This window comes from Carassius auratus, chromosome 35 (genome assembly GCF_003368295.1).
Source record: "Carassius auratus strain Wakin chromosome 35, ASM336829v1, whole genome shotgun sequence".
Lineage (NCBI taxonomy): Eukaryota > Metazoa > Chordata > Actinopteri > Cypriniformes > Cyprinidae > Carassius > Carassius auratus.
Window position 1 is genome coordinate 19,474,037 of NC_039277.1, and position 11,908 is coordinate 19,485,944.

At 43.8% G+C, this 11,908-nt stretch overlaps 1 protein-coding gene across 1 annotated transcript; it reads right to left on the reverse strand.

Annotated features, from left to right (window-relative positions):
- Positions 1-10,039: 10,039 nt before the first annotated feature.
- LOC113054781 (rap1 GTPase-activating protein 1-like) lies at positions 10,040-11,901 on the reverse strand. The gene is made up of 5 exons (XM_026220584.1): positions 11,765-11,901; positions 11,503-11,574; positions 10,770-10,856; positions 10,544-10,685; positions 10,040-10,172 (listed from the first exon to the last, which is right to left on the reverse strand). The coding sequence occupies exons 1-4, from the start codon at positions 11,840-11,842 to the stop codon at positions 10,599-10,601; spliced, it is 324 nt and encodes a 107-aa protein (XP_026076369.1). The 5' UTR covers positions 11,843-11,901; the 3' UTR covers positions 10,040-10,172; positions 10,544-10,598.
- Between the last annotated feature and the right edge of the window lie 7 nt (positions 11,902-11,908).

The following is an 11,908-nucleotide window of genomic DNA, read 5'->3' on the forward strand; positions in this document are numbered from 1 at the left end:
AGTCCCGCTGGACGCATCGATCTCACAGTAAAGCACTCATTACTCCTGCAGACGATTAATACAGTCACTTACAGGCCATTTCATCCTCAAACACCAGTCACACGTTTCACTTCTGCAATCAGTCAAAAAAGCTCAACGAGCGAAAGCAGACGAATGTTTCTCTTCACGTTACAGCTGCGGGATCCGTGTGTCGTTCAGAGCAAAGACATTCACAGAAGAGCTTAAGCACCACATCTTCAGTCTGCTGAGACCCGAGACACACAGAGAGCAGCATTCAGATGCAAAGAGACGCCGAGCGACGAACGATGAGCTGTAATCCATCTATTCAAGCTGCGTCAGAGCCGCTAGTGATGCATCATGGGACGGCCCGTTCAGAGAGAGCTGTCCAACAGAGGAAACCCTGCCAGAAAACAGTTTCCAATGTTTTTACAGCAAACCTGTCCGTGTGCTGATCGTCCAGTGAGGAGTGTTTCTAGAACGACCACACGTACTGATTTGCAGATGGAGGAATTTTTCTCCAAGAGTTTTAATTGAAGTGGATGTGCTTAAAAGAGTAAGAATTGAGAAGAAAAAAAACCTGCATAAACAGAAACCCCGGCGGTCTGAGACGTCAAACACAGCCGAAGTGATGCTCAAATAGGGCTGATATAGCCAAAACTATTACCACCATAAATACCAAACCTTCATTTCTTTCAAGTTTAACGCCAACGTGAAAGTTATAGAAACTAAACCAGAAACTAGAAGTTTTACATGGTAACATTTATTTTGACCCAAGTTTTTATTATATATTTTTTTTAATTAACCATTGGTCTCCCACAGTAGCATACATTTAAATCATAATAAACAAAGTTAAAAGTTCCCGTGCTGTAGTGAGCTCGCGCCGCAGGATGAACTGTGATCCGTGCCGATGAACCGTCCATGTGCCCAGATTCAAATGAGTTGTGCTGTTTCGTTTCTGCTGTTCGAACAATTATCAAACTCTTCATATTGTTTTATCATGGAAAATTATATCGCGATAATTATCGTTATTGATTTATCACCCAGCCCTACGATCAAATGTGCAAAACACTGCAGACAGACAGAGAGAGATGCAGATCTTCAGTCGGTGCTCTGCTGAAACACACACGGATGCAGCTGCTGAGATCATGACCTCGGAGCAGCAGCGGCCGTTAGTCAGACGCAGATAATTGAGAGCTTTCACAGTTGGGCAGGAGCGGCGCAGACCCCCGCGAGCAGATCGTGACGCGGACACAGACGAGCGCATCAGGAGCTGACGAACACAGACGGAGCTCTGCAGGCCTTCAGCAGCACAAACCAGCTCTTAACAAGAACATCAGCCGCTAACAGAGCAGAGAGTGAGTGTGTGAGTGAGTGAGTGATTGAGTGTGAGAGAGAGATAGTGTGTGTGTGTGTGTGTGTGAGTGAGTGAGAGAAAGAGAGAGTGTGTGTGTGTGTGTGTGTGTGAGAGAGAGAGAAAGAGAGAGACCGAGAGAGTGTGTGTGTGTGTGTGTGAGAGAAAGAGAGAGAGAGAGTGAGTGTGTGTGTGTGTGAGAGAGAGATAGTGTGTGTGTGTGTGTGTGAGAGAAAGAGAGAGTGTGTGTGTGTGTGTGAGAGAGAGAGAGTGTGTGTGTGTGTGTGTGTGTGTGTGAGTGAGAGAAAGAGATAGTGTGTGTGTGTGTGTGTGTGAGAGAAAGAGAGTGTGTGTGTGTGTGTGAGTGAGAGAAAGAGAGAGTGTGTGTGTGTGTGTGTGTGACTGAGTGTGAGAGAGAGATAGTGTGTGTGTGTGTGTGTGTGTGTGTGTGTGTGTGTGTGTGTGTGTGTGAGAGAGAGAGAGAAAGAGAGAGTGTGTGTGTGTGTGTGTGTGTGAGAGAGAGAGAAAGAGAGAGACAGAGAGAGTGTGTGTGTGTGTGTGTGTGTGAGAGAGAAAGAGAGAGAGAGAGTGAGTGTGTGTGTGTGTGTGTGAGAAAGAGAGTGAGTGAGATAGAGAGAGTGTGAGTGTGAGAGTGTGTGAGTGAGCGAGTGTGTGTGTGTGTGAGAGAGAGAGTGTGTGTGAGCGAGTGTGTGTGTGTGTGTGTGAGAGAGAGTGAGTGAGATAGAGAGAGACAGAGAGAATGTGAGTGTGTGAGTGAGTGAGCGAGTGTGTGTGTGTGTGAGAGAGAGAGTGAGTGTGTGAGCGAGTGTGTGTGTGTGTGTGTGTGTGAGTGTGTGTGAGTGTGAGAGTGTGAGAGTGTGTGAGTGAGTGAGTGAGTGAGAGAGAGTGTGTGTAAGAGACAGACTGTGTGTAAGAGAGTGTAAGAGTAAGAGTGTGTGTGTTTGTGTGTGTGTGTGTGTGTGTGACAGAGTGAGAGGGAGAGAGTTTGTGTGTGTGATTCATGAGAATGGAAAGGTCTGGTTTGTGTCACTCAAATATTTTGGTCTCAATTAATGTAGAGTTTATACACAGTAAAAATTTACAGAACAAAACAAAAAATCTAGAATCACAAAAATGAGTTCAGCATCTATTGTGTTTCTCTGAAGCTCCACTGGAACACAACACTAGAAAAACCAAAATCACAGGTTCACTGCAGCGAAAAAAACACGATACAAGAAGAACTGAGATCAAAGCTTCTGGTAAAGAGAGAAACGACACACAAACCCTGAACAAACATGACACAAAAACTACAAGAAACCTCTCAGGCTGTCTATCTGTCTTTTCTCTCTTTCTCGTCTTTGTTCAGCAGAAATCAATCCCTCTCAGATTAACATGTAAAGAGGCATCAAATTAATTTCAGCAACACATATATGAGATCAGCCGTGGATCACACACACAGTAATGCTCTTAGCGGCTCAATGAGGGGTGTGTGTGTGTGTGTGTGTGTGTTGAGGGTCAGTTAATCTCATTGTGAAAGCACCTCGTCTACAGCCGCATTAGTAACGGCCTGAAAAGAGTCAAAGAAGAAAAGACACAACATGAGTAATTAAGACACAAACAATGAGCGAATTTAAGTCTCTCACACTGCAGAGAAAAAATAATGATTAAATGGTCAGATGACACATGATTGGTTTAGATCTGCACAAATGCAGTGTTTTTACACACCACAGTAAATCAGCCACTCGATCATTACATCAGTCCCGCAGAACTAGTGAGCGTCTGCTTACCAGCGAGTGAACAGATGATCAGAACACAGACACATGACCACTGAGTCAGTGTGTGCGTGTGTACGTGTGTGTGTGTGTGTGGGGGGGGGGGGGTGAGGGAGACAGAGAGTGTGTGAGAAACGCTTCTCAATATTATTTACTCTTCGTTATCTTTAGGTCACATCCCAAAACCATTCAAGCTGGCAGTTATTAAGCCTCTTATTAAGAATACAAAACTAGATCCTAGTGAACTGGCAAATTATAGGCCTATTTCAAATCAAAATTTTTGAAAAAGTTGTGTCTGCTCAATTGAGCCCCTTCCAGCACAAAAATGATCTGTAGGAAGAATTTAAAGGTTGAAGGTTTCAGGCCCCACCATAGCACAGAAACTGCACTTGTTAAAATTACAAATGGCCTGCTTCTTGCGTCAGACCAAGGCTGCATCTCATTTCTAGTCTTACTTGATCTTAGTGCTGCGTTCGACACCATAGATCATGACATACTCCTAGATAGATTACAAAATTATACAGGTATTCAAGGGCAGGCTCTGAGATGGTTTAGATCCTACCTGTCCGATCGATACCATTTTGTTTATTTAAATGGGGAGTCATCTCATTATCACCAGTAAAATATGGAGTGGCACAAGGATCTGTCCTAGGTCCCCTTCAATTTTAAATAAACATGTTGCCCCTTGAAAGTATTATTAGAAAATTAATACATATTTAAACAAGACCAGATGAAACTTCTAAATTATCTAAGCTAACAGAGTGTGTTAAAAATGTAAAATATTAGAAGACCAATAATTTCCTCTTATTAAATAAGGATAAGACAGAGATATTACCTATTGGACCAAAAAACACTACACAATCTTGTAGATTACAATCTGCAACTAGACGGATGTACTGTTACTTCCTCTACAGTCAGAAATCTGACGAAAGTGAAAGTGAAAGTGACGTGACATTCAGCCAAGTATAGTGACCCATACTCAGAATTTGTGCTCTGCATTTAACCCATCCGAAGTTCACACAAACAGAGCAGTGAACACACACACATACACTGTGAGCACACACCCGGAGCAGTGGGCAGCTATTTATGCTGCGGCGCCCGGGGAGCAGTTTGGGGGTTGGATGCCTTGCTCAAGGGCACCTAAGTCGTGGTATTGAAAGGTGTTCTGGGTGTAATATTAGACAGCAACTTGTCTTTTGAAAATCATATTTCCAATGTTACAAAAACTGCATTCTCCCATCTTAGAAACATTTCCAAGCTACGAAACATGTTATCTGTTTCTGATGCAGAAAAGCTAGTTCATGCATTCATGACCTCTAGACTGGACTATTGTAATGCACATCTAGGTGGTTGTCCTGCTTCTTCAATAAACAAGCTACAGGTAGTCCAAAATGCAGCAGCTAGAGTCCTAACCAGGTCAAGAAAATGATCATATTACTCCAATTTTACAGTCTCTGCACTGGCTACCTATTCGGCGGACAAAACGGTAACGACTGGACCGGAAACGACTACGAGTAACACCACAGCAAGCAGAGCAAGCCCTGCCACAGCAGCAGACCACAACCTGCAGGTATGTAGCTGCGGATGGAGGTAACATCTGTCGGGGGGTTGATGATTCACCGGGGAAAGAAAAGGTGCTTGAGGGAAGAGAGACCAGGGCCTCGCATTGACTACTTCCAGCAGAAGGGGTCAAATCAGTCGAGTGAAGCTCACCAACTGGACGAAAACCATAGTTTGGAGGGCATCAGCACCCCCGTCGTGAAAGAGGTGGAACCCACCCAACCTCCCAGACCTGCAGTCAAGCGGAGACTTCCAAGCTACAGACTGTGTGTAAAGTGGCCCGGTGCTGTGGAGAAAAAGCTGTGAGAAACGGTGAATAAAGATCTGACCCTGTCCCTCGAACAACTTTGAGGCACAGTGGAGAAGAAGTTGGAAGATATGGGAAACATCATCTATCAGTATGGAGCAGAACGCTTTGGGGTGTTAGAGTCGAAAGTCACTAAACAGACTCCCACTCCACCAGTCTCCAGGAGGCAACAGGAAATCAAGCACCTTGTTCAAGAAAGGAGACAACTTAGGAAACTTTGGAAGAAGGCCTCGGATGTGGAAAAAGAAGGGCATAAGCACCCTCCAAGCTGACATTAAAACATGTCTGGCATCCTTCAGTAGGGCAGATAATTCACAGAAAAGGAGGAGGAACAAAGAACAAATAAGAACATGGTTCTACAAAGATCCCTTCAAGTTCCTGAAATCTCTTCACCAAGGAGAAAAGTGCAGTTCTAAAAACAACAAAGAATGACCTGGAGGAGCACTTGAGATCAACGCACTCTGATCCAAAGTGCTATGAACACCTGGCCATCCCTCCAGACATTCCACCAATCAACCCCCCAGAGCATCAATTTGAGATCGGTCCTCCATCGGGCACAAACAGCATCAGCGCCTGGGCCAAACAGAGTCCCATACAAAGTGTAAAAGAACATGCCAGATGTCTGCAGGTTTCTCTGGAGCCTCATGAGAAAAATATGGAAGAAGAGGACCATACCCAAAGCGTGGTGTAGAGCAGGTGGGATCCTTATCCCAAAGGACAAGGACGCAGCAAACATCAACCAGTTTTGCCCCATTGCCTTGCTTAAAGTGGAGGGTAAGGTCTTCTTCGGGGTCATTGCTCAAAGGATGGCCGAAAACCTGCACAGAAACAAGTATGTGGATACATCGGTACAAAAGGCAGGAATATCTGGCTTCTCTGGTTGCCTAGAACATGCCAGCATGATCTGGCACCAAATCCAAATGGCAAAAATGGAGAAAAGGGACCTCCACGCGATCTTCCTAGACCTTGCAAATGCCTCCGGCTCTGTGCCCAATGAGCTCCTCTGGACTACCTTTGAGTTTAACATCCCAGACACCATCACAACCCTGGTCAAGGCTACTTTCAGGACCTGCAATTCTGCTTCACTACGCCTGAATTTACTACCTCATGGCAGTGTCTGGAAATAGGTATTATGGCTGGATGCACAGTCTCTCCCCTGGCTTTCACCATGGCGATGAAGATCATCATCCGAGCTTCAAAATGGGTTGTAGGTGGGCAAAGACTCGGCTCTTGTCGGCGCCTCCCTCCTCTCAGAGCCTACATGGACAACATCACCACCCTGACTACCACCGTTCCATGCACCAGGAGATTACTCAGAAAACTTGAAGAGAACGTCAGTTGGGCCCGTATGAGGATTAAACCAGCTAAGTCACGCAGCATCTCAGTAGTGAAGGGAGTGCTTACTGACTTGCAGTTCTTCATCAGCGATGACCCAATCCCTACTGTATCTGAGCAGCCAGTCAAAAGCCTCGGAAGGCTTTATAATGCAAGCCTGAAAGACAAAGACCCGGTGAATCAACTGCATGATGACATCAATGCGGGCTTACAGACGATTGACAACACCCAACTACCTGGGAAATTGAAGAACTGGTGCATCTAGTTTGGTCTACTACCCTGAGTGCTGTGGCCCCTGGCAGTCTATGAGGTGCCCATCACAACAGTAGAGAAGCTGGAGAGAAGAGTCACAGCCTACATCAAAAAATGGCTTGGAGTTCCACGCTGCCTCACCACCATAAGCCTCTGTGGAAACAGTGTCCTCAAGTTGCCCCTCACCAGCCTTTCAGAGGAGTTCAAGTGTGCTGAAGCACGTCTGCAGATGACCTTGAATGAATCCAAAGATCCGGTGATCAGAGAAAATGCACCGATCCTGGTTATTGGGCGCAAGTGGAGACCAGCAAGAACAGTAGAGGAGGCAACAGCAGTTCTTAGACATGCTGATATTGTGGGGAACGTTCAGAAAGGAGGAGGCGGTCTTGGACTAACAACTAGTCGCCCAGCCTGGAGAAACGCCACTGCTCCAACACGGAGGAAGATGGTGGTGGAGGAAGTGCGGCATCAGGAGGACACGACAAGATGGGCCAAGACAGTTGCACTCGGCAAACAGGGACGGTGGACATGGTGGGAGTGTGCCAAAAGGAGGAGGCTGAGTTGGAGGGATGTATGGGCCATGGAAGCGAGGGATTTGAGCTTTACCATCAGAGCCATATATGATGTCCTCCCAACACCAACTTATCTCCATCAGTGGTTTGGTGAAGATCCTGGGTGCATCCTGTGCTCCTGGCCAGCCTCCCTCCGGCACATACTCACCGGGTGTAAAACCAGCCTTACCCAAGGATGATATACTTGGCGCCACAACCAAGTTCTGAAGAGCCTTGCTGCCACACTGGAGAAAAACCGATCCGAGCATCAATGCCCTGTCTTTGCCAATGCCTAACACCTCAACAAAACCATGGGTAACTGCCTTCGTCCGTGAAGGGGCTAAAGCTGCCAGGTGCAACTCCACACCATCAGAGAGAAACCAGCTGTGCCTAGCATGCGACTGAAAATGCTGGCAGACATTGGTAAACAGCTGGTATTCTCCTCAGAGATTGCCACTACCTCCTTGAGGCCTGACTTGGTGCTCTGGTCCCCCTCCATAAAGAATGTATACATAATCGAACTCACCGTACCCTGGGGGGATTCCATGGAGGAAGCATATGAGCGGAAGCACCTGCGGTATGCCGACCTAGCCACCGGAGCAAAACATTGTGGCTGGAACGTGGAAGTCCGCCCAGTGGAGGTTGGGTGCAGAGGGTTTGTGGAAACATCCACCATAAAACTGCTGAGGAATCTGGGAGTTAAGGGCCAGAACCAGCGCACAGCCGTTAAAGCTGCATCAGAGGCAGCAGAGAGAAGCAGCCAGTGGCTCTGGCTGAAGGGGAACGACCCCAGCTGGGCCCCCAAGTAGTGTGCCAGGAGATAAGTCTGCTTCGGCTTGACTCAGGGAACAGGACGTCTCTGCCATGCACAGTCCCCTGAAATGTCCGCCGCTTGGCAACAAGGTGACTCTCATGGCTAATTGGACTTGGGACGCAAGCTGAGGTCTGATCAACCTAGAGCTGGCCGCCTCTGGGGAGGGTGTATAGTGTCAAAGGCCGAAACACCCCATGACCCAGAGGAACACTACTGATGATGCGTCCCGTAAGTCCAATTCTTCTCCTGTAAGTCAAATTCTTCTCACGAATCTACCATCCACCATTCACCGACAAGTCCACCAGTTACTCGCATGTGCTCGCACAGGGAGTCTCCATCTCATCCTAGAATCTTAAATTCCGTATCAGTTACAAATTATCATTACTTACCTAGAAGGCCCTAAATGGTTTAGCTCCCGCGTACCTAACTAGCCCCTTCTACCACGCTACAACCCATCACGCACCCTAAGGTCACAAAACGCTGGACTTTTGGTAGTTCCTAGGATAGCAAAGTCCACTAAAGGAGGTAGAGCTTTCTCACATTTGGCTCCCAAACTCTGGAATAGGCTTCCTGATAATGTTCGGGGTTCAGACACACTCTCTCTGTTTAAATCTAGATTAAAAAAGCCTTTCGTCAAGCATTCGAATAATGTATCTCATAATCTTGGACTGCAGTTATATCTGATCAAATGCACATTCTTATTCTTTAGCTTGGGTTAAACTGATTAATTTTACTTTGTTGGATCAGCAGCTATGCTAATGATGTCTCTATGTGTTTCTCTGTTTCTGCTGGGATCTTCATCCGTGGTAACTAGGATTTAAACAAGCTCCAGTCTGGATCCAGAACACCTGAGAAGAGATGATGCTGACCCTCAGAGGACCTCAGATGATGCTGACCCTGAATCAACAACAGAACTAACAATTATTGCTACAAGTGTGACTGCATCATATAATAACTGCTGTTAATAGTGTTCATGGTCTGTTTGATTACATCTTTAATTAATTTTTTCCGTACATAAACTGACAGTCACCACTTCACAAATATTGTAGGAACATAATTTGTTAAAGTTGTTTTGCAATTTGTATTGTAAAAAGCGCTATACAAATAAACTTTAATTGAATTGAGTGCGTTAGTGAGTGTGTGAATGTGTGTATATGAGTGAGTGTGTGTGTATATATATATGAGTGAATGTGTGTGTGTGTGAGAATGTGTGTATATGAGTGAGTGTATGTGTGAATATGTGTGTATGAGAGTGTTGTGTGTGTGTGAGAATGTGTGTGTATACAGTATGAGTGAGTGTGTGTGTGTGTGTGTGTGTGTGTGTGTGTGTGTGTGTGAATGTGTGTGTATATGAGTGAGTGTGTGTGTGGGCGTGTTTTGTATCATATCAGGACACAACTCTGTATAATGACATGGGTATGACACAGGTATTACAAGGAGAGCGTGACTTATGAGCACATAACCCATGTCCCCATTTTTCAAAACACTTATAAATCATACAGAATGAGTTTTTTTGAGAAAGTAAAAATGCACAAAGTTTCCTGTGAGGGTTAGGGTTAGGTGTAGGGTTGGTGAAGGGCCATAGAATATACAGTTTCTACAGAATAAAAACCATTACACCTATGGGATGAACACACTTTACACTAAAACAAACATGTGTGAGTGTGTGTGAATGTGTGTATATGAGTGTGTGTGAATGTGTGTATGAGTGAGTGTGTGTGTGTGTGTGTGTGTGAATATGTGTGTATATGAGTGTGTGTGTGTTATAACAGCAGAAAGTGTCTGATCAGCTGTGTTTCTGTTTGAAGATGGTAATTGCTGCAGCTCCTTCAGAAACAGGATTTCCCCAATTAATCACATTTACAGATTAGAGGGCCCTGATCGATCATCACATTTATGCCCCTGACTGATCAATACTAATATATTTATGTCAATAGCTGGAAATCCAGTTTTATGGCCACACATTGATGCGTGTCGTGTCATATTTCTGCTCCGTATGAGTTTGTGCATTCTGTTCCGATGTGCTTTAGTTTCTCTGACAATGGGCAATACACCAAATATTATCAATATTATGGGTCACAAGGGTGTTCATACTCACAATGCCGGGTGTTTTGGTGGTGTCTGGGGGGTTGTGTGTAAAGCTTCCGCTGTGGCTCGTGGAGACGGTGTGTGGTTTCTTGTTACTGAGGCCCATGGCATCCATAGACTGACTTCTATTGCGGATTACTCGCTGGAAAGAGGAAAAAGAATGCATTGCATCACTGCAAGCCAAACAATAGAGGGCGCTACAACTGTTTATATGAGGCTGAGAGAACATAGTGGCATGATTTGACTAGCATACTACATACTTGCAATTAAATATTATATTACAGTGTATACTGCATGGATCATACTTCAATATTATGCTGATTTTAACATACAACAATATGGGATGCAACAATTCTAGTCTCACATATAGGATGGACAGTATGCAAATTATGCAAAACTCTTCTCTGCCATTCACCAGAACTCTTTTGTTAGACATAAGCATCATTTTGTCAGTAATTAATTAAACAAATACAAACTCTTTTAACTAGTTAAAGAGATTCAAATGGATTTTACCTTGAAAGACTCAAAGAAGCCACTGCTGCCTCCTCCTCCATTCTCCAGTTTGTCATCATCTCCTCCCAGTCCCATCATGCGACTGGCTGTTCATGTGTAGCTCCTCATATAAAGTCTCCAGCAGAGCAAAACGTGTCCTCTCCTGGAGAACAAGATTTAATGTTACAGCAAGTATGCATGCAGATGCTCCTACACAAATACATGCAAACACGTATGCCCTTCTCACCTCCAGCTTGGCAAACTTCTCCGCTTTATAGCAGGAATATTCAGCATTGATCAGTTTGGTCAAGAGGAACTCATGAAACTCTGGACTCTACCACAAAACACAATGAACATGAGATTAAATTAGATTTATACAAAGAACAGTTCCTAAATATTTTATTTATTTATTTTTTGATACAATTATATATTAGTTCAATTATTTATTAATTCAGTCATATCAGTCATATTATATGTTAGGTAAAAAATAATCGCATTGGATAAAAGCGTCTGCTAATTGCATACATTTAATTTTAATTTAATATCAAAGCAATACCTCACCTAAGAGTGAATATTTGCTGAAAGACCCTCTGACCAAGATGTAGATTGGTTCTTCATGGGAACAGATTTGGAGAAATTTAGCATTACATCACTTACTCAGAATTTCTTCAATCCCATGAAGAAACAAATCTTGGATAGTACATTTCAGCAACATTTTTGGGTGAACTACTCCTTGCCAGCAAACTATACTGGCAGTGAAATTGTTTAAATTGATTTTTATTTTATTTTTTAAGTACAACTATATTTATTCATATAATTTGTCAGCATATTATAAAATCCGGAAAGTATTTAAATAAAGTGAGAATGAACTAAAAGTACTTGTTGTAAAAAATAAAAAAATCTGTTCCATTTTTGAGTTCCGGGAAAATATTTCACATGGAATTAGTCACATTACATGAATACAAACTGAAAAGGTGTACCTTTTTAAAGACAGCTGGGTCTGGGAGGGCTGGTCCAAAGAAAGGCACATCATCTCTTGCCGTCACAGATACCTAAAATATCACAAAAGAAATTATGACTGATATCACTTCAAAAAAAAAAAAAAGTCTTCAGCACTTTGTTTAACTATTGGAAAACATCAATGTATTGAACTGAGTCAATAAATGTAATCAAGTATTCCTATTAGAAATACACAATTCACATAAATCCATGGCATGGAAAAATTCAAACAATTGTAATTACCTTATAGAGGACGTTATCAGTGCAGGCGTTCTCTACTTGAACCACTACATAAGCGTGAAGGAAATTTGATGCAATCATATCGGGAACAAATGGTGTATTTTCTTCTTGGAACACAATGGCCACAATGTCATTTCCTATATGCCT